This window comes from Anopheles stephensi, chromosome 3 (genome assembly GCF_013141755.1).
Source record: "Anopheles stephensi strain Indian chromosome 3, UCI_ANSTEP_V1.0, whole genome shotgun sequence".
Taxonomy (NCBI): Eukaryota; Metazoa; Arthropoda; class Insecta; order Diptera; family Culicidae; genus Anopheles; species Anopheles stephensi.
In genome coordinates this window covers 73,666,636-73,689,372 of record NC_050203.1, presented here as the reverse complement: position 1 = coordinate 73,689,372, position 22,737 = coordinate 73,666,636, and the positions used below count along the sequence as shown (strand labels likewise).

The 22,737-nt window shown below is 45.0% G+C and overlaps 1 protein-coding gene across 6 annotated transcripts in view; it reads right to left on the bottom strand.

Annotated features, from left to right (window-relative positions):
- LOC118510694 (apoptosis-resistant E3 ubiquitin protein ligase 1) overlaps positions 1-22,484 on the bottom strand; it is a 28,584-nt gene extending 6,100 nt beyond the window's left edge. For 2 of the 6 annotated variants that reach the window (XM_036052871.1, XM_036052874.1), the window contains exons 1-2: positions 19,508-19,800; positions 15,076-15,915 (exon numbers count right to left, since the gene is read on the bottom strand). In XM_036052871.1, coding sequence (XP_035908764.1) covers positions 15,076-15,157 — 82 coding nt within the window. In that variant the 5' untranslated portion in view covers positions 15,158-15,915; positions 19,508-19,800. Of the gene's footprint in view, positions 1-15,075; positions 15,916-18,876; positions 19,053-19,507; positions 19,801-21,620 lie in introns of those variants that run through there. The other 4 variants (XM_036052869.1, XM_036052870.1, XM_036052873.1 and 1 more) reach the window with 3 other exon arrangements.
- Between the last annotated feature and the right edge of the window lie 253 nt (positions 22,485-22,737).

The following is a 22,737-nucleotide window of genomic DNA, read 5'->3' as shown; positions in this document are numbered from 1 at the left end:
TAATGGCACCATTATGGGTCCAAAAATTGAGCGATTGTTTATGTCTTCTTCGCCAACCGAAATCGGACGGAGAGGCGGTTGCCACGCACGGTTTCCGGGTTTGCGTGGAAATGAGCGCACGTGGTGGCGGAGTGCACACGTATTAGATGCATACCGGAGCTTAAAATATGAATTTGAAATGGCACGCGTTGCTGCGCGAATAATGTTGGGAATGCCATTGATTGTAGTGAGTCGCGCTGCACTTACGCCAGGCCAACGGCTGTGAAACTAAGTTGCGCAGTAATGGGACCCAATGTATTATGAGCACGTACGCGGAATGTATAATGGTAGCGAAACTATTATTCCCACCATATGGTTCCTGCCCGTGCGAACGCTCGTCAAGGACACCCGGCAGTGTGAGCTGCCCGTGCACTTGCTTTGTTCCCATCGGTGTTTTGAAAAGACGCCCGTTTTCGGTATCAAATTCCGGCATCGATTTCACCAATCGTTTCATACCAATCGAACCGGAACACACACACACACACACGTGGTGGAACCACTCAAACCACTGCATTTATTGCCCTTTTGCCCCCCCCCCCCCCCCTACACCAATCGATGCCGGGCTAATGGTGGTTTTTTTTCTTGGAAAATGGTTTCAAATTTCCGAATCTTTCGTCCTGTCTTTCGGGCGCCGCATTCTTGCAACAGCACGTTAATGGTTAGCCGAAGGGAATACTTAGGCAAAAAGGTTATCATTCCTGTGGAGGACACCCAGGGGCGAACGTCGATCAGGGTCGAAACCCCGGAGGAATGATTGAACGCCAAGTGGTGTACAGATGGACGCCTTTATTTGCTCACGGTTAATGCTCTCTTTTTTTCCCCCCCGGCTGAAGATAACATTTTTCACCGCACAGAAAATAAAGGCTGCACATAACATATTTATGGAAGGAGAAAGTTTTCCATTTCTACCACAACATGATTCGGTTATCGGTTCGATGCTAAAAAGCCACGGTTTAAGAAGGAATTTCTTTTCATACGATGCTCTTTCCTAAGGGGTTGGATTGTTGGGAGTGGGATAAGGAAGAGTTTCAAATCGGAACGGGTAGCATCGGAGCGGTGTTTTGTTATTAAATTTGTATTCTGCATGCTTAATATCGAATCGCTGCGGTGAATGCAGGGTTTGCCAGGTTGGATATGAGGCTGCTGTGCATCTGAAATAGTAAAGAGTTTTATATGCTTGGCTGAGTAAAGGAAGATGAGTGGATCATAATCAGAGAGAGGGCACACGCATCTCGCTAATAACCCGGAAGCGGACCGCTGGCAGATGCGATAGCGGCGCCGGTCTTCACACGGCCTGACCGCGGTTCAAATCCCATCTGGGCAGTTCCCCCATAGTGAAGACTGACTATCCAACTCTGCGGTATCAATAGGTCGTTAGGCCAATAAGAAAGAGAGAGAGAGAGAGAGAGAGAGAGAGAGAGAGAGAGAGGGCAACCTTCAACCAGAGAATTTGGCATGATTTTTTCACTGGGTGAAGTGCGAGAGTTTGAAACTGCTATTATTGTAGGACCGAGATTTAGGGAAAACAAACCCTTAGGCAAACATCAGCAATTAATCAATACAGAATTATAAAGTATACGTATACGTCAAACGTTGAACGCTGGGCCAGGACAATAAATTTTAGCGTTCATTTTTTTCAACATGTCATAGCGCTAGGTCGGAGCCCATCAAAGATATAGCTGAAAATCTGACATATGTTGTATGAACATTGATAAATTGTTATATTTATTAGGAACAATGTCGCTATAAGGGATCAACTTGCACTCTAATTTATCTTAAAATCCACGCAGTTAAAAAAATGTGACCTTATGCTTTATGACCTAGCAAACCCTGTAAAACAAAGCCAGCCAAGCCAGAAAAGCGCACGTGAAGCACAACGGAACTTATTCCGTTCCAACCGCCCGGCATCGGCCATGATGTCGAAGGTTATGGTAGAAAAACAAAAACTTTTTAATTAAACTTGCCCTGTCTGCCATTCTTTTTTTTCTTTCGCGGGCATCGTTTTTGTCTTTATGATAAACTTTTTATGGCAAAACACAGAACACAGAAAAGGAGGAAATTCGATTTCCTTTGCTAGAAAGCGTGCGCCCTGTTTCACGATGAACATTTGAATGCAAAAACCCAAATGACAGCGAGAAGGAAAATTAAGGGGAACAGCCTCACGGGCGAAAAAACGAAACTAAACGGAGGTAATATTGTGTACAGGTGATCTGACGCTCGAATGACATCTTCGTGACTTGTGGACACTTTTCGCGAAAATTCGAGAGAAGAACACTCCTGTCGGGTTTCTGCTGCGAGCAAGCAAAGCAAACCAAACATTGGCACCTTGTGCCATTCCTTCGCGCCAGCAAGTTTGCGTGCCGATGGGAATGTTTTATAAGCAATCGTTTACATCGTTACTCACGCCCGCCCGGGTACGTGTTGAATTGCGAAATGAAGCGCGTGGAATGTGGTATTAAACTTCCAAATACGTATCACCTGATGCGAATGCCGGGGGTTACTTCGTTTGCTGTTGACGAGGATTGTTTCTTTTAATGATTTCGCATCAACCAGTACCGTCACGTCGCTCAATTACAAACACTTCACGAGCGCGATGATGTCCCTTTTGGTTGAGAGTTCAGCTGTCAATGTCAAGGTTATAAGTTTTTTGAAGAAAATGGGTGTCTCTATGGGTTTTGAAACACAGCCAACATGCCAAGCGACTGTAATAGATATCCAAACGGCATGGATCGGAGTTCTTGCAAGGGATACATCCCCATTGGGATCCCTCGAGTGTACTGAACTAATCTTGCGATCGAAGACCCGCCGCGCTTAAATCGACAAACACCTGTATGCACATTTGTCACGCAACAATCTTCCGTGGCTTTGGGCCCTTACATTGCTTTTGGCGGTTAGCTCCTATACTGCGAAGGCTGTTTTGGCAGCGATAGTAATGGCCATCGATTTATGGTCCCCTGGCGGAGTAAATAACGGAGCAAGCTTCCGGGCACGTTCGAGTCAGTGCCAGAGACAACAAGTGCCTCGTAAAGCAGCTTCTTATTGCTCAACGTTTTTCAATCACATAAGTAAAATCGTACCTCTTCACCGAAAGGCGAAGGAATTTCTGTGAAGCTCTCATTATGTGGTTACTTCAATATCTACCAGCTTGAAGACAGTCGGAAAAACTTCCTTAAACCATGCCCACCGCATGGTTGGAGTAATATGGGTTACCAACACAGCTCACGCAAAGCATCAATATACAATCACGCTACTCGACTGATGCAAAAATAAAAAAAGAGCCGCGTAGCAAACCCTCCGATATAAAGAGACCGAAGGTAGCGATGATATGAATCTGGAACTTGTGGCTTAAAATAAGTCCCAACATTCGTTCCGCTCTGTTCGGACGAGCAACGAACAAAAGGGTGGAAGGAAAGCCGCGACGCAACGGAACATCATCGTGACGTGAAGTAATGCCAGTTTTCCAAATAGACACCACCCGTCCGGTTAGCTGCACCAGCGTTTGCTTTCGAGGTCATGAGGTGAACTCAGCTGTACGGTCCGTGTTTGCGCGGCAGTCCGGCAACCGGCGCTAACGATCGGACTCAATGCAACGGGGATTGTTGGCCGTGCTCCCGTCGGCCAGCGTCGTTTCAAGGATGCACCGGTGAAATTGTGCAGTACGATCGTAAAGGTAAACGTCGGGCCAAACTCGCTCCGCGATGGGCGAACGGTGAGGTGTTTAATTCGTTGCAGCTCTGGAAGCCATACACACGACGATTGACTTCGGAGAGCGGGCGATTGGAGGGCTGGCGGACGGTTGCCGGGTGGTTTGGGTATGATTAATTTCAATCAGATTTTCATTCCCCACACCGGTTTTGCAACAAATCCGACTTGATTGACGTTGAATTTTCACGAAGAGCAAACGGCTCCAAGCCCGACGGTACGACGATGGAGTGTTTTTGTTGAGGGTTCTTTATGTATTAAGTATCGATCACTTGTGTGCCGTGCTGCCGGTCGGATTGATTGGGAGTCGAGCTGTGAAGTTTGTTGGGGAAGCAATAGATGGACAGAGCAATCAGATAGATTGATAAGTTGTTTCAATGTTTCAACCCAGCACGATGTTTACTGAATTGCGCTAAAATGTAACAGTTGCTTTGCTCGGAAGTTTATTATACTACACATATCTATATATAGATAGATTGATTTTTAGGGGAAATGTTTTAGATTTTCGTTTTTGGTTTCTATAACCGAAAACGGATTTTTAATTGTGTGGTCTAACTTATGAAGTTTTTGTACGAAATTATAAAATGGTGTTATAATTGCTTAACTTAGATCTCTGCCTAGCAAGACTTTTACGCTTGTGGTTGTCTGGTATCTTTCTCATGACATGGCTAGCCAATCAGAAACTGGCGCATTTAACATACTGCACTAGGAAAGAATAGCTTGCACAGCTCGTCTTTGAAGTCTCGTTTTCCTCCATTGTAATTTAGCATGTACAGGAAAAAGATTCTAGCGATTCCAGGGATTGATGGCCAAGTTTTGTCTGTTGCGTCAAATATTTTTCTAAACAAATCCACGCTCGATGAGATACTTCAGTCAGGGGGCTTGATTCCTGTGCTAGAGTTCTCAAGAACAAATAGAGAGCCAAGGATTAGGATATCTCTAAGGATGCTCCAACATTGACTCAAGAGCCTGGAATTACCCATGATGACATGAACTCACGGATTAGCAATCGACTAGAAGAACCTATGAAATTCTTCAGGAGATCTCAGAACCCAGCCAATAATTTTAGCCTAAAAGGTATCTTCTTCTTCTTCTTAGCTTAAGGACCTGTTTGGCCAAGTTGGCTCACAATGGGAGAACGGCTTGGGCAGGGTTTGATCCCCGGTTCTGCCGTGTGAGCTTTCAGACTGTATCGGGATTTAAGGATGGTTTATAGGATTTGATGTATAATATCTCAAATTCTCAATGTTCTTAGCCTTGAAGACTTGAAGGTCTAGTATAGATTTGAACTCAAACTCATGCGTTAAAGCTGTGTTGTAACAGGTCTACTATCAAGGTATACTTCTTCAGGGAGATTAGGTTGCTAATGGTAGGATTAGCCTGTACTTTGAATTAGTAAAATGGTTGAACAACTTACTGGGAAAAAATCTAGGATTATATCTTTAACTAAGAATTTATTTCAAGGAATTGTACAAAGAAATTGTTCATAAAATTCAAAATGACCGTTATCAAGCCAATAAAACTCAATCTACTATGCCTTTGCGATACCGCCCAACAGTTTAGCATAGCATGCTGGCATGCTATTTCTTGCATGTTCGACAACCGATTGCATAATTTCAAATCCCAACTGCATTCGTTCCTCTGTTTACACCTTAACGCAGGGTGCAAAATTTGTCCAGCATCTATGTCCCTCCAGACGCTCAACGCTAGTAAAGCTTCAATTATTCCTTTCAATGGTACCAAAGCCAAACCGATCGTTTCCTTACAAAAAACCCCGAGAAGCTTTGCCAACTGTCCACTCTGCTCAACGGTGTCGATGGGGCGTTGAACAAACCGGCCCATCTCGCACGAGGTGTGCTTTTTGGCAGTGGCTCAAAATCCGGCCGAAGCATTTATCCCCCCCCCCACCCGGAAAAACGACAGTTTGATCAGATTCAACGTCCATCAGGCGGCTTCGTCAGCTCGGGGGCTCACCACTTGGCAGACGTGATTGGCCGGTGTTTAGAAGACGTTCGGAAAGCCAAAAACGAAAACCAAACCACCGCCCCAGTTACGCCATGTTACGGTTGGTTTTCAACAAACGGTCGAAAAGCTTCGTGTTGTGTGGTTTGAATATTTTACAAAATCTCGCCTCGTTCCGTCGATGTTTGGGTGGGAAAAAGCGACAGCAGCACACATATCGGTTTCCCGATTCCCGGCTCTCGCACTAATCTTACCCATTGCAGTGGTGGTGTTTTTTTGTTGAGGATGCTTTTTTGGTTGACTGCCAATCGAGCGAAAAACGAATTGAAGACTTTTACCGCAACGGAACGTAGCCAGATGGGCTAGAAAAGTGATACACGAAACAGCTGCATTTGGATTGCGGCTAGGGGTTGGGGGAATCCAGGCGAAGTGAAGCATCGATCGTGGTGAACTTTCCCGATGCGGCACTATCGATGACGAGTGGACTGGGTGGTGGGAGTGATTCTGGCCCACTGTTTTGCAGGTGGTTACCAATTGTATTTGAGGAGAAAAATCAATCAAAGAGCATTAAAAATGGGGGAAGATATAAGATATTGAAGGTCAGAAGGCTTCCTTGCTTCGGTTTCTAGTTCTAACTCTAATTGCAGTTGCAGCTGTGCGATATACCTCGAGCTGAAGATAGTGAGACAAGATGCCGTCACGGTTAAATATTTGAATTCGCCAAACATCATCACCGCGCCGTGATGAGTGGCATCACGCCACTTGCACAGTAGAAGTAGCGATAAGAAGCAAGCTTCTACTCGGTGGGCTCAAAATAGCGTTGTTAATATTGTCACAAGTGTTGTGTCCATATCAAAACGGGGCATGATATTATAATATGATGAAACACTGTACACTGGCTACATTGATTGAAGTTTTCGGGTGACTGCAATGCGGAAAAGTTCGTTGATAAAACCGGTGGAGCTATCGATAGTGTGCCCGGGTATTGCTCCTCACAAATTATATTATAGGGCAATCATTTAAATTGGTATGGATGAGAGCATTAAAAGCGGACACTCTTTCCTGCTTTTTCCTTCTAGCTTTCAGACGCATGCACATTTGATTATGGACGATGTGTGTGTGTGTGTGTGTGACCTTGGTGAAGGGTCGCCTACCAGAGTCGGATGGCTCTCGATGCTTAATTAAGCGGCCTTCTACAATTTGCATAAATACAACCCCACACACTGCTCACCGAGGGTGGCATCCAAACGATGATGGTTCTTTAGTCCTTCTGTTTTTTTTCCTGGCTGGTGAATTCCAACAGCAGATTATGATAGAGAGTGTGTACGGCTGAAGGCTTCAGTGTCAGTGGTTCGTGAATATGTATGGGAACGCTCCCTATCGTACGGGGTCCCTCGAGGCGTCAAATGGTCCTTTGTGGTTGTGTGATGTCGCTGCTGACGAGTGAGTCCGGTACCTCCTAAAACCTTCCGCCGAAGCTGACAGCAGCGTGTGCGTTTGGTTTAGGGTGACTTCTTTTCTTTCTCTTTTCCATATAGAATACATTCGTGCTCGTAAAGTGAAGCGAGAGCTAATAACGTATCTTATCTAATGCATATAAATCGAATAGTTTTTTTTCGGGGTGGGATTGGTTGTACCAGTCACACGGAAAGGGGGGGGGGGAAAACAGTCCAACTAGAATGAACCTTTAACCTTTTGAGAAGCGAAATGGTTCGGTTTTTATGGTTTACTCCGATGAGTTGAGGGCAAATATACAAAAGTAACAAAAACGAAAAACGAACGAAACAAACAAAAAGCAAAACGCATAAAATGGATCGACGCCATCGTGGCTAGACAGGACTGCGCGAGTTTTCCCTGAGCGCGGGAAGCACTGTCGATCAGAATAAGCGAATGGAATGCCCGCTAAGCAAACTGAACCGACATTAACTTGAGCAATATACGAGCTTAAGCAACAAATCTCCAAAAATAAGTTTTGGTGACAATTTACCGTCCCTCGGAGGTAGTGATGGGTCCTTTGGAAAGCACCCACGGTACCATTTCGGATCCGGCCGGTTGAATTCCGGTTATGAATCCGATGAAAAGGAATCACCGGTTCTACGCGGAACCGTTCGGAACCATCGGAATCATTGGAACCATCGGAATCGTAGAAACCGCCTGGAATCGTCCGGAACCATCGAAATCGTTTGGAACCGTCGAAACCATTCAAATCGTTCGGAAATGTCATCGGAATCGTTCGAACGTTCATAATCATCCGGAATCGTTGAAACCATCGGAATCGTCCAAGCTGGTGGAACCGTCTGGAACCGTCGAAACCAATCGTCAGAACCGTTGGAATCGGTGGAATCGTCCGGAACCGTAAAATAGAATCTTAGTCGTCCAGAATTAGAGAGAAGGAGCTAACCTTTGATAAATTTCCAACATTTTTAAAAGTTTCTATAGGTTGATAATTTTGACGACGATTCTGACGGTTCCGGACGGTTTGTTTGAGCCTACTTTTTGGAACTCCGATTCCGATTGGGTAAAATTATCCCGAACCAATTCAGCCTTTTTGCCAGTTATGCCCATCTCCACTCTGAAGGAAATAAAATCCCTAAATTCGCTTCCTTTGCCACAAGGATATTGACAAACACGCGGAGGATAAAGCAGGGGAAACAAACAAACATAAATTCTTCCGAGCTTTGCATTCCAACGCATCAAAGTTTGTTTTATGACGACTCAGGAGTCGCTATGTCTGTTGGGAACGCGGCCACCATCAGCGCCCAAGTTCTATTTGTTTGGCCCTGCTGAATCGATACATGGGACGTGTCAACAGCAGAAAGGGACGCTTCATCGAAGACGTCACGTCAGTGGAGCTAATAAATCGATATGAGTACCGATTGTGATGTACAGAGCTATTGGCAGCTTTAAAGCTTCCGTTTTTTTTGTCGCCTTCAAGCTATAATTTAATCGTCTCGATTTGAAACGTTTTGTAGTGAGCTTAATTGGTGTGTAATAAGCATACACGCGTGGTGTTAAAAAGAAAATTGAAATTAATATGTACTGGATGATGATGATTGGGGACATTTTTCATCGTAGTTGGTGCGTGCTTGAGTGCCATTCCATTTTAATGGGTTCGGTATTTAAGAGCTATGACATTTGAATTGATGAACTTGCTTCTTTGGAGTTTTTTGTGTGTGTGTGTGAGTTACCAATTTTATTTTTGCTCTCTCGTCCGGGGAAAGAAAAAGCCCTTCAACGGAGAGGTGATTGTACATTTCCACCAATTAGAGCAATTTGAATAATTCATTTCCTGCATCATTTCTTCGTCGTCGGCGTCGTGATACCGTCATGGGGTTCCCTTTTGTCTGTTACCCCTTTTGGAGGAGCCCGGTACCACCATTACCATTTTCCATTCCAAACGGATGCAAATCATTAAACTTTGCCCTTAACGTTGAACCGCGTGCTAGCGGTGAAAACAATTACTGCCGGGCGTGAAAGGCCCCAAAACGGGCCAGAGCCGGTATGGGTATAAAGCACCACACTAGCCTTGCGTGCGGTGTAAATGGGCTACACGATTCTGCTAAGGAGGGGAACCCTTTTTCTTCGTTGCCAGCTAGCAGCACGATTTCTTACAATTCCTTTTTTGTGTGTGCATTCTTTTGTATTTTTCTCACCCCCACCAACCCCTCACCCCTCCACCAAAAAAACTTGTTCGAGACTTGTTGAGCCATTGAGCTTTTCTTTGATTTTTCGAGCCTTATTTCTTTAATTTGGTTGGTGTGAAAATAAACAAAAGCTAATTTCATCAACACGCCCGTACGCTGTTCCGGAAGCCGGATAAAGGGGCTACGGTTTTTTGATCTGTAGTTCGCCAGTTTTCCCGAGCCAGCCCGAGCAAGGGAGGTTTGCCAGTGGGGTTGGATAAAGATTATTTGTTTATTCATCAACACCTGCCCCGGGGTAGAGAAGTGAAAGCGGACGCTTGGTCGGTGGAGACGCCTGGTCGATGGAGGCGCCTGGTGAGTGATGAAATTTTTGTGATTTTCATACCTTTCGGCACGTGGCACGTCGTCGGTGCAAACACGAAATGGAAGCAAAGCGTGTGCACCTTCTTACCCCAAACCATCAGCAGCTCGTTATTAATACGGTATGAATCATAAATGTGTGAAACGGTCGGCTGGAAGCGCTTGCTGTAAGCTTGTCTGGCTGGCTGGCTGGCAGACGGGATGCGATGTTGGGTTTCTTTTTTTCTCTCTCTTTTGCAGGAACGCGTTCTAAGCCTTTTACCTCGTGACAAAAGTGGGAACAGGGCTGCGCTGGGCGCATTACATATGCCCGATCATAACCTGTAAACTGCTTATTAATGTGGTCGAACGAACGAAAGGGATCCGATGATGCAGCAGAACGTAAAGCACAAGCGGATAGCTTTTGAAAAATTAAATTTGCTACCAAAGGGGAAAAAAATCTCCCCACTCATCGATGGGGAAAGTGTTGGAAAATTGATTTTTTTCCCATTGTATTAGCTGGCTACTCCATTGTGTGTGTGTGGTATAATAAAAGGTTGGACCTCACAGTAAATTTACTGTCTTTTTTCAACCAGCGGCCACAATGTCTGTGACGTTGAATAATTAATAGAGACAGAGTTGACCGATATTCATTACATGCCTTATATAGCAGACCGGCAGTGACGCGACCCAGCCGACCTATGCCCTTTACAGGCAATGGTGTAACGACTATTATGGCTGTACGAGGCTGACTGGCGAAGCATGGGGTTGTGTTTTTTTTTGTTTTCCCTGGTATCACCGCTCAATCCGGAAGCTAGGAATGAGTTAAAAAATGGCTCCCAATCAAAGGAAGGCCGGCCGTGAGGTTCTAAACACACGCAGAAAGAAATACTTCCTACTTCCAGGGAAGAATCATTCCGTGAGCATAATCCATTTGCCAGACCGAGGAGTGCGGAGACTGGCACAATGATAATGATGGGTCCGGTGGAAGCAAATGCGCCACAAAGTCTGGCCGAGCTTAATGGAACGGCGTGCGGGGCCATTGTGCTTACCCCGTTCCGGGCGACCTGAGCGGTAGTGTGCGGTAGTCCGCTGAAGGTCATCTTGTGATAATCAGAAAAAGCCCAACCTTGGCAAATTGGAAGTGTAAAGCGGAAGTTGAAGAACGAAGACGAAGAGTGGTTGTGTGTTTGTGGGTAGTTTATCAAGGAACATATTTTATTCTTATCTTTCCCGTTCTGGTTCCTCGAGGTTTTCCTCAGCGCTTTTTTTTCTCTTTCTCCACCACAGTGTTCAATCGAACGGTTGCATAACTTTGCGAAGAGCTTTTGCTGATAGCGAAAGATTTTATGCTGATAGAAAGAAAGAAAAAAAAAATCACGGCAAGCAGGAGGAACAAAAATCTGACTGAGATTCTTCGACAGCGAGCCAAACATTCATGATTGGAAAGCAACAAAATCTGTTCGTAAGGAGGAAAAAACAGCGAGCGAGAACGCATTATTGATCGTCCGATTGGTCGCGTTACGTATCAGAAAGAAGCAACGCAACAGAGAAAAAATGGCCCAAAACATTTCAGGCTCAGCCATCCCACTTTGCCATCTTCCGGGCGACGACGACGACGACGCTTCTTATCCTAGGTGTCAAAAGCGCTTTGGCAAACGAACACGTGAAGACTGTTTATGCAAAATTTATGTCCCAAATTTGTTTATGCTTGATTTCTTTTGTCGAAAACATTCAACGCTGCTGCGAGTGGGGTTTTTTTTTGCGTGACGAGAGAGCACCCCAGCAGTACTGGTCGCAATAAATTTTATTAGTCCAAATATTCGTGCTTCGTCCTCCTGCTTGATGACTGGGAAACGGACAAAACCACCTTGCTGGAGCTCGAACAATTTCGTACCACCCCGGGATTTGGGGATGATTTATGGGCCAAACTATTTCATACCCCATAAGCAGTGGTGGACAGGTTCGCGTGAGTATCTACGGCTCGAGGAAGCCGGAAAGAATAAGCGCCCTGTCACACCGCGAACACAATACGGGTGCAGCTTGATTGTGTGCATTCTGGGTAGCTCAAATCAGTGTGGTGCAGAAGCTGGTGCTCCCGAAAAGCGCACGATAAATATTGCGGAAAATACGCCTCACGTACTGACCATTTGTTTTCATATTGAAGACACACGGCGATTTTGTAGTGTCTGGGATTTTTTGCTGAGATTGAGGCTCCTTGAGATATAGCTGAAAAACATCTAAAAACAAGGTTATAATCCTGATTGCATGGTTTAGAGCGTTTTTGGAAAGTTAAGCGCCTTGAAGTATGCAATCTGTATCACTGGATTCTCTTTTACAGGGTTTGCCAGTTTAGATACAATAAATATAAGGCTTAGATCGCCTAGAGCGTGTGATACATTCAAAATGCTTATTGTTTTAATCATGAAGACACTTACTGTACCAAATCAGTCACCTGGTCTTAACTTAAAAAGCTTAAAAGCCAAGCGTTTCATTATCCATAGATAACGAATAACCCCTGGTCATGCGGTACGTAATTTTGCACACACGCCGAAATAAAGTCCAGCTATTTTTACGACACCTCTTACGATGTACTTGGCGTGGCCTAGAAAAACCAGAAATATCTCAGTTTCAAAATTAACATCCGGTCATAATGGCTGTCGGGGTGCAATTTTCACCATGCTTTATTGCAGGGCCTAAAATACAGGCGCAAACGTCGCGCCTTCAAATTGCTCTTATCAGCCCTGTTTGGATCTCGCAGTGATACTGCGCTTTTAACGGACGAAAAGAAACCCAAAAACAAAACCAGGAAAACTCTACCATCATAAAACAACGCTCACAACATCCGCTAATAGTAACACCGGACGCTTATACCAAGCAAAGACTCGAGCGACATACGGCATACAGCTAACTGATGAAGAGGTAACAGCAAAGCAAACTCGAGCTCCATGAAGCTGGTGTGCCACACACACAAGCGGTAGAGCGAACGACCAGTATTTTCATAACCCAAACAAAGTGCAATTAAACATGAATAGAGCTGAAGGATAACAGAGGCCGGATGCGCTAAGGATACGCTCCCTGTGCTGGGAATTCAAACCGAACGCCAACGCCAGGTGGTGCAGGACCTTTTTCCAATTATCTCTCTACATGTCGCTAGCAGTAGCTCCGGCACACTAATAGTGTAACTCCGGCACTCCGGTGGTACATGATGCACTCGTTTGCATGTGTCGACTCGGCACACAGGGCAGGGATAGACAGGCATAAAAAGGAGCAATCTACTCCACATGACCGGTGAGTGAGCAAAAGGACACTCTTTTAGGCTTTTCAAAAGCGGACCCAGACCAGGCCACAATGGGTAATACGATAAAAAAATAGGTGTCCAAGCGACAACCGCCGGCATGGTAGCGGAAGTTCTCCGTCACCGAGCAGGATATGGGAATATGTAAAACAGGACTAAAGGCCCGTTGGTCGTTGTTCGTTTGCCGGCAACGGGGAACAAGCCGGCCTGACGGATTACCTGTTCTGGTTGAAAAGTGGTAGCACAGGAAGGGGGATAGGGACAGGGCGTGCGTGGTTGGTCCAATTCAAACCAGTGAGTGGTTAAAAGATTATCGCAATTTGTTTCTGAACATCCTCATTCCAGAAGGACGAGTCTGAGTTGCCATTGGACACAGTGGCAAGTTTTGTGGTGCAGGTGCTATCAACGTGTGTCCATTTTTCAATTAGAAAAGCGAACAAACCCACCATCATCCGTGCCCGGTGGGGGAGAGTAAGTGCCCATATAAATCAAAGACACTTCACATCTTGGTGCGAGGTTATTTCACCTTCATTTCAGGTTCATGTCACAAAATGAAACAGGAAAAAAACAGGAAAGGAAATGGAAAGTGAAAACAAATCACACACCCAACACACCAAGGTACAAATCAGTAAATAAATAGCAATAAATTCCCTTTTTGCTTTGGTAAATAAACAATTGCTGCTTGCTGGGGTGAACTCGTAGTACCCGTGGTACGACGTCCAGTACGGCGTGTTTCATAACGCATCGTTTTGTGGGGCTGATCGTGCGGGAATGTTTACAAAATTAATCGCATTCAGTTTTGGTTTGGCTTTCCCCCTTTAACGGCTGTGATCTGACGCAGTGTACGGTGGTGGTGGTGAAAGATTCAGTTGATGATTCCACATGACTCATAAGCGAGTCTCACTGGGCGTAGGGTTTTTGGTTGTGTTCTGCTGATGCTACTGCTGCTATTAAAGAGTAATTTCCAGCTCGTTTGCAGATGTGTGGAATGTGTTTGATGTTTCGATCGTACGAATTGTATCCGTTTCGACAAGGGAAAATGTTGGCATCGGGCCAACTGTCTTATATAAGACGAGTTGTTATTGTTGTGGAGAAAAGCTTGGTGGGACCGTGACAGAATTGTTTATTATGAGCTGATCTAGTACATTGATACGTAACGGAATATTATGTTGAATTATGTAATGGTTTAATGATGTATCTGTACTATTTATGCTATTTTTTTTCAATGTACTGGATCCTTAAGCATTCTTTAACAAGAGTGTTGCATACTTTCAGGCGTTATGCATTCGAAACATTGAAGAACGATGGAGATATAAGTAATATAGTAACTGGTGATAGGACATGGCTTCTGATGATGATTTGGAAGGTGACCTTGAAACCTTGAGCGGATGAGACTTTTACCAGAGGCGCACAGGTTTCAGCGGAACATCAGATCATGATCTCTACTAGTATCTGAAGCTCATTGCTGGCCTTTTGCATAACAGAATTAACTAGGCCAGCAGTGTCGAGATATTTTGATCGATTCTGGCAATTTCATATGCAACAACGGACGATCCATATCGAATAGGACAAGATTGCATTATACTGAACCTTTGGTCTTTTCTTGTTGAGGGGATGAGTATGGCCAGCAGCAGTAGAACACCTCTGAATATTGTAGAATTATTAGCTCAAACAGCAATAACAGGTGATCCTTAACCATAGACTCCAGCAGTGGCAATAGTGACAGTTTTGGAGCAATATCTTAGTTATCTTAAATAATCTGGTAGGCGTAGTTCCTGAACGCCTCATAGGGGTTTTAGTCTGTAAAACTTCGACAGTACTCAAGAGGCCTTATGATTTTCTAGCTCAGATTTCCTCCATTGTAAAGAACTTTTCTGTTTTTATATCTTAAAGTATACAATTATACTCTTTCAGCAATATCTTACTCAGAAAAAAGAGGTTTAAATCAGTCTCGGCAAATAAAATAAAACATTGCATACTTTCAGGCGTTGTGTATTCAGAGCACAGCCCATATACTCATTAATAACAAACACGATTTATCAACACAACAAACACGGAAGTAATATTAGCCCACAAACAACAAATACCTACCAGACGAAGCAGACACCGAATGACGGATGTTGGTAAAGGCAATCGAGTTGATTTCCGATTCCGGAGCCCACATGTTGTACATGTTGGCTTTGTGCGTTCCTTAAGCACTAGAGCTATCACAACAGCAAAAGCACACACTCACACCGATATTTTGAGCGAATAATTTGTTGTCTCACACGATCACACGCGAACGCTCGTACGGTCGTTTGCGCGAAATACAATACAAATGTGCTTCTTGTGCTTCTATGCATTCACCGAACTTATCGCATATTATTGGCATATATAGGGTGATTGGAGGCGTTTGAATAATATGGCCACGCTACTCCCTAGTGCTCCACCGGTAACAATGCACTGTTTATTAAAGCTTTCGATTGCGGCACGACCACCGACCGCTGGCGGTGGATGGTCTGACGATGGCGCTGTTGACAATACGCAGCTAGGCACCTTGACATTGTCCGACGGCACACGCGGCTCGGCAACAGCGACCGACTCCAGCAAACACCCGTACCTACTGCACCGCCTGTTTGATCACTCTTATCACACTGCGAAAAATGGATGTTGATTTTCGACTTAGGCCGCCGGGATGTGGTTGGATGTGGTGTCTTTGTCGCACGTTGGCCGCCTCACCACACACTTATTCGTTCGATTACTGGCCCCGGGGCTGCTCCCGGGAAGCGAAAAATTGGGCTACGCGAGGTTGCAAAATTGTTTGAACACTAATTGTTTCCGTGCGGTGGACATGGGCCACCCACTTGGTGTGTTTGCTTTGAATTGACAGGTTGACTTTCGTTTTGTTCCAGGTTTGTTGTTGGTTTGTTGTTGATCTAGGCTAGGATCTTGCTAAAGTAATGAGATTGGGGATTTAGTCGGGTATGCTATGGTGGTTAAGCTGAGAAAGCAATCGTTTTAGACAGGGTTTAGCAACTGGTTTGAACCGGTAAAGTCTAGACCCAAAGAATTGTTTTTCAGAACACTTTCGAGGGAACTTCAAATTCCTACCCTCCAGTCTATTAAGCCAAGAAAAGATGTTTAGCAATTGCGCCTTAAGGTATGCAATTAAAAACTTTTTAAGGAATTTTAATTTTTTTTTTTATTGTTTTCTACATGTCAAACTGCGCCAGAACGAATCTAAGGTTGCTCTTCCCTGGCACCGTATTCCAAACAGAGAGTCCAGTTATTGTGGTGCAATACGTAATAACCGCTCGTTAGCTTTATCGTTTGCAGCTGTGAACGCTACTACCTACTTTAAACGCATTAATATGATTCATAGCTAGAGCTCTAACTATATTCTCTGTAAACCGTAAACAGGAATGATTCAAAGCAATTACGGACTTAAACACCATTAACTAAAGCACTTCTGCTCCAAAAAAGTCCTCCAAAAAGTCGTGGAGCGAAGGTTAGCACCTAACCTTTTCCCCGTAATTGAACACCCTGTGTGTGTGCATTGTGTAATGCAGGTTTCTGCCCGGGGCCGTCTGATGTGTCGTTGGCAGTAGTTCAAAATTTCCGTTCCACCACTTAAAGTCGCGCCGAAAAGGCAATGGAGAGCAGCGTATTCACCGAAAACACGTGTTGAAGTAGTTGCTTATCATGCGGGACGGCGGTGATTTATCGCCGTAAACTTAAAACGCTTTCGAGAGAAATTTGCTGCAGATGTGAATTTTCCATTTCCAATCGCTTATCGCATATTACAGTTGAACTGTTTGCACGGGCAGCTTTCACCCTGAAAAGCTGATTCAATCAGAACAGTGAGGTGGATAAATTGATTGAATTTATCGCGAAAAACGAACAAAGAAAAAAGGAGCAACGCAACGTAACGTTTATCAGGGGATGATTTTTGGACAAGATTATCAGAGTTAGAAGAAGAGGACAAAAACTGTGATTTGTCTCTGTCAAATGAGATGGAAAGCACCATCAGCACCATCAAGCGCTCGCGTGGTAAATGAGATGGAAAGCAAGTGCTGTCATTAGCAAAAATGGGTAGTGGCGAAAGCGCTGACGAAGACATTTGTGGAATGGATTGTTGGGGGTAAAAAGATAACTACCAGGAGAAAAAAAAGTAGCAGAAAAATGTCAAATAAAAGTACATCGAAATGGTCAAGGTCAAGGCATTCGATTACTTTTTAGAGTGATGAGCAGGAAATCATTTATGGAATACGGAGCCAATCATCATCAAATCAATCAGATTGCTCATCTAATCGCAAACAGTACTTCAAAAACGACTGATCTGTCTTTGTCAGCTTTCCACGCCTAATGTCCCTACCCATTGGTCCCAAACTACACCGTTTGACGAAATGATGAAAGGACAAACAACGGTTGATTGACAGCTGCGAGTACCCCGGTGGCTAAATGTCATTGCCGCGTGAATCCCTCCGTCTGGGGGGAAAAAGCAGGATAGTAGCCGAAAAGTGTGTGTTATCAAATGTTAGGAGTCGAGCGGTTTTTCTTTTTGGCACCAGGCACAGTCGGAAGGAAGCGGCTAAAGGGAAATCACCATTCAGCGAACGCGTGACTTGACTCGCGCGTGGATGTGATTTTTCCGCCCTGCTCCAAAAGATCATCTCGCCCGAGGACAGGAAGGATTGGCCTCTAACGATCAATCAAAGTCCGTCAGACTAGCAGGCAGAAAAGTCGAGGACAGTGTGAGGTATACACCCCGTTTCGCACACACACACACATTGACACAATTGTGTGTGTGTGTGGGGAGGAAAACAAATAAACCTAAATGGAGGTTTAGTTTTGCGAATAGCAGGAACATTTTCTTTACACCGTTTGTTTGTCTTTTTCCCCACCCCTTTGTTGTGCCATTTTGCGGCAAGACAAGATATTTCACCATCGAGCGCGTGAAGAAGAGGTATTGATTTCTCGTTTTGTTTTGGGCGAGCGAGCCATTACAGCACTCTGGCTTCTTGACTTCATCTCAAGCGAGCGATATTCAATTTCTTCCACTGTGCTGTATTTAGCGCTATCTTGTGTCTTGGTGAAGGTAAAAACCTTTCACTACACAACCACCGGGGCAACCACAGGGGAGGAAATGGCCGATGAAAAAAGAACCTCCAAAAATCTGAATCTCAGCAGGCTTAGGCATCATATTGCTGACCCATGGCTAGAAGACACACCGAACGCCCGTAGAATGTGTTGTGTACGCAAGACGCGATACACAATGCGTCGTCGTCATTTGTTCTCGGTTCAACCGCTCTCTCTGTGTGTGGGGTTGAACACCGAACACACAAACCACCTCGAACCCACCCCGAAGGAAAAAGAAAAACCGCTGCGTTACTGCAGTGTGTGGCGTTGAATGAAATTTTCTCCCAAATCTTTGAGAAGCACAATCGAGTTTTCCTTGCGTTTTTTTTTATCATCGGCGCGTCACCACCGTTTGAAACGGCGTGGATGAATGGAACAAAGGCAAGCAAATTTACGCAAGTGTGCGAAACGGTGTCGCCTTTTGTGTTGTGTTTGTAGTGGTACTGAGTAAACAACACGGTGGTTGGTCATATCACAACGTGGAAATTGAATACGAAAGACGTGGGGAACAACCTCAAGCTCGCCAGCGTTATTGTTGTTTGATTTGTTTGGGGATGTTGAAAGCAACGGCTACTGAGATAATTTTAGTTGTCATTCGCGGTGACGTTTGTAACGTAAGCTGGTGTAGGATGAATTTGCTGCTTATCTGACTTCAAACGTTGGTCCCAGTGGCACTCTCACACCAAGTCTTATAGATAAGCAGTTTTTATGAAAAAATATTTCGGTCCTCTTCAAGATTTTAATATCTTCAGGTGTCACACACACACAACTCACGTTCTTCTACACATACGCAACTTCACGCACAACAATTGCACTTCAATCGCTTCAATCTCACATCTCCATTAAGCATCCGGACACTTGCACACGAAGAACACACGCATTTTGTTTTGCTTCTTCCGGTTCATTCACTTCAAAGTCATTCTCTCTACAGAAGTAGGTACGCGACTCTTCTTTTCCGGATGGGGATCAACAAAAAGGATGTCGGGACAGCAGGATAAAACTCTGAAGACACGCGGACTCCTCTTGCTGTTCAATCACCACGAAAGGCACAATAGACACTGTGGGAAATCCACTCCAGAAAAACGTTGGAGTCCCAAAAAACGGGAGATGATAAGGGTTCCCCTGGACAGGGATACGAGTCAAAAGGATGCGGTCCGCGTTGACTGCGTCGATGGGAACAAGAACAGTCGAGCGGCTGTCATCCTTTTGATCTTGACACTCTTGAACGAACACTTTCCACACACTAAAAGAGAGCTTAGTAGGCTGAGGGAAAACAGTGTCTGCCAGGGTACAGAGAGTGAGAGAGAGAGAGAGAGCAAGCACGAGCGAGCGTATATTTTGCTAGGGCCTCTGCAGTCACCACACGCACATATTGGCGTTTGTTTGTTTGCACCGCTTGTTTTACCTCGTTTTACTGGTGTAAGGTCGGAAAGAAAAAAAAAACACACGGAAAAGCGGTGCAACCAGGAAACGGAGATCAAATATCACACGCACGCACCAGGGGGATAACGGATCCGACAGCAAACAGAAGAAAAAAAACCGAGGATGATGTTGGCCGAACGAAGTAGGGCGGAACAAGGGTGTTGGAAGGAAGGTTGTGGAACAAACAAAAAAACAAGGCTTTGGACTGAATGGAGTTAGACTGGGCTGGAGGATGTGTTGCGATCTTCCAGGAGGTCGTGCTCCGTATCGGACGAACGACTTACAACGAATGAGATGCCGGAGTCGAGAGAAGTTCAGGGTAGCTTCTGTTCTTTCGCTGCGAGCACCGGCCATGGCCCTTCTTGGTGCGCCACCAACTATCTCCCGGTCCCGTCGCGATGCGACCATCTCGGCCGCGATGCGATATCTCTGGTTGCGTTGCGTTTTTTTTGGAGCGTACCCCAACGAGTATGGCGTTTCGAGGGAGAGCGAGCGAGCTGGGTTGTACCCGAGATGGGGGCAAGATAAAGCGGGAGAGCAACAGTGGTGAGAGACACATGCGCGTGGCAACGGAATGCGGTGAGAAACATGTGAGAATTCGGAACAATCATATGACGGGTGGGTCGAAAAGTTTATGTTGCGCGACGGTAGCGACATTGGAGGCATACAGAAATCCATTTTTCAAGAAATAAATTCTCACAAATATTATTCGGCAACCCGATTGTTTAAATTTAAGTTCAAATTCAGTTCCTTTTTTTATTTTGCTCAAGTTTAGAAGATTAGTAGTAAAAAAGAAATATACAAAAATATAAGTGTAATGACAAAAGGCTTTCAGTTTAATTCAACCAAAGTACATGTTATAAAGCTGACTTGTTTGTACTGGTAACAGAATACAAAAGTTCAGTAATATTACAGGCAGAGGCAATAATGATGAGAAATGGTTGTTTTTTCTACGTCCGAACACGTAAAACCTTTTTGGGGGCTAAAAGAGAAAACGTGCCTTGAAGCAGCGTATCTGCTGATTAAGAGCGACAATGTGGTGGCATGGAACTTTAAAGCTCTTTTATCAGCTCTATCATGTAGATAACCGTTTTATGTTTTTAAAGTGATTTTCAGAACACGAGGATACGAGGATTCCTTTAAATAGCAAGTAAAAGGAAGTTTTATTAACTTTAACTAAAATTAGAATACAAACTACCGACATTGTTTGATTTCAATAAGGCCTAGCTAGTGGTCTTAACATTAGCACTTACGAGCGACCTTTATCCAGACTCTGTTATCAGAAAACCTGTCATGTTCATCAACCCGGTGCTCCGGTGAAACACGACGGTACAGAACTTCACTTTAATTTATGTTCTACACCCCGCCCAGGTGCAAGATAAGCAGCACACGTTGACCTGTTTCGACCGATCAGAGCCACATGTTCATGCGCTTCTCTGTAGCCTCTCGGGGGGAATGTCTGGACACAAATGGACATGTCTGATAAGGCTGCAATCTTCTTTTTTTGCAACATCGAAACTACAGGTCATGGAAATGGTGACGAAGATCTAGAACGATGTCATACACATCGCTTTAATTTACTGTACTCGTGCCTAGCCGGAACATAAATCGTGCATTTGATACGATTTCACGAATGAGTTAGTGTGCTTTAGTTTGTGTGAGGAGAGCCACACAGCAAACTCGTCCGGGAAACCGGGAAATATCGGAGGGGGATTTTGTAAACAAATCGATGTCACCCATAGCTCTCCTTCCCCGCCCCGGGAATCCGTAGCATGCGCATTGACCTGTGAACATTGCTAATGGCAACCCTGCTACCAGCCAACAACAGGTACCGGGGGTGAATTGGGCGAAATGATTTATAGTAGAACCTGGCCTCTAAAGCACTCAATTCTATTTCGAGAGCGTTGAACCATGCAAAACGGATGCTCCAGGTGGATCGAAAGCCGGCGGAGGCGGCGAACGTTTTAACCTAATTGAATTATCCACACGAAATGGAAGCTTTCCCGGGGGTTCGCGATTTCGGCAAGAATCGGACGGGCCCTATCGGGAAAAAAACTTTTGGGTGATGAAAATGGATCCGATACACGAAAACTTACCTCTGTCACGGAAGAGTTGTTTGTATTTGCCCAGCTGATTGTGATCGAGCCACTCGTCCACGATGGTTGGGGTGTGCCGTTGCTGTGTCCCGTACGAGCCCGCCGACGGATTGGCGGACGCGGACGACGGTCCCAGACGTCCAGCGCCTGGGTAGGATGCGAAAATTTCATAATCCGCAGCATTCGCATTAAACCAGCCGTTCCAAATGCACAGCACCAGCTTCGACAGCGAGATGGTAAACGTCAAACTAAGCACAACCGCTACGAGAATTTTGATGCAACGCACCAGCATACTTTGATTGCGCGGACCAACGCAACGTTCAACAGCACGTACACACAGACAAACACACACACACGCACGCGACACACGATTACCGCATCAATCTTTTCCCCAAAAAGTCGAAATGAGGAAAGCGTTCACGAAAAGGGTTTACACGTCCTCACGTACACGCGCGACGCACGCAACAGACACAAGCGCAGCTTTGAAGTCTTCTTTTTGGAGGAGCTTCCCACTACATCCTGCTGTTGTTGTTTGGTTGTTTGCTGCTAAACACAATCGTTTCACCATACTGAAATCAGTGCCACGATTTCGCCATTTTGCCTGTCAACCGAGTCACCCCCGTTTGCTTCGAGCCGCCAACCTTTTTCCCGGCCTGGTAGGGCTCACCGTTCCCTGACGCACTGAACGTTCGCCCCCGTCTCGTTTTTTTTTGTAAGCAAGATGTGTTAGGCAACGATACTCACAGTAGGCCACGAGAGAGCACACTCCGGTGTTATTATCCCTCCGGGGTTTTTTTTTTCATCTGCTGAGGTCGAGTTTTCCCTCGCCAGCACAGTGAGAGCGAGTTTTCCGGCGAGCAGGCGAATGGGTTTGCGTTTGCAAACAATAGCACGTGGTGGAAATGTGAAATAGGAAACGCTATGCGCGATTTTCCTGGTGAGAATGTTTGCTCTTGCGCGCTCTCTCGCTCTCAGAACTCTCTTTTGGGCTTGAAGGAATATGTGGATTCTGGATAGGGCAGGAAGGTGGTCAGAAAGATGACAGTTTGTGTAACAAAATTTGTTTTACAATTTGGTATTAGGAAGAATAATTATTGAAAAAGCTGTTCTCAAAAAA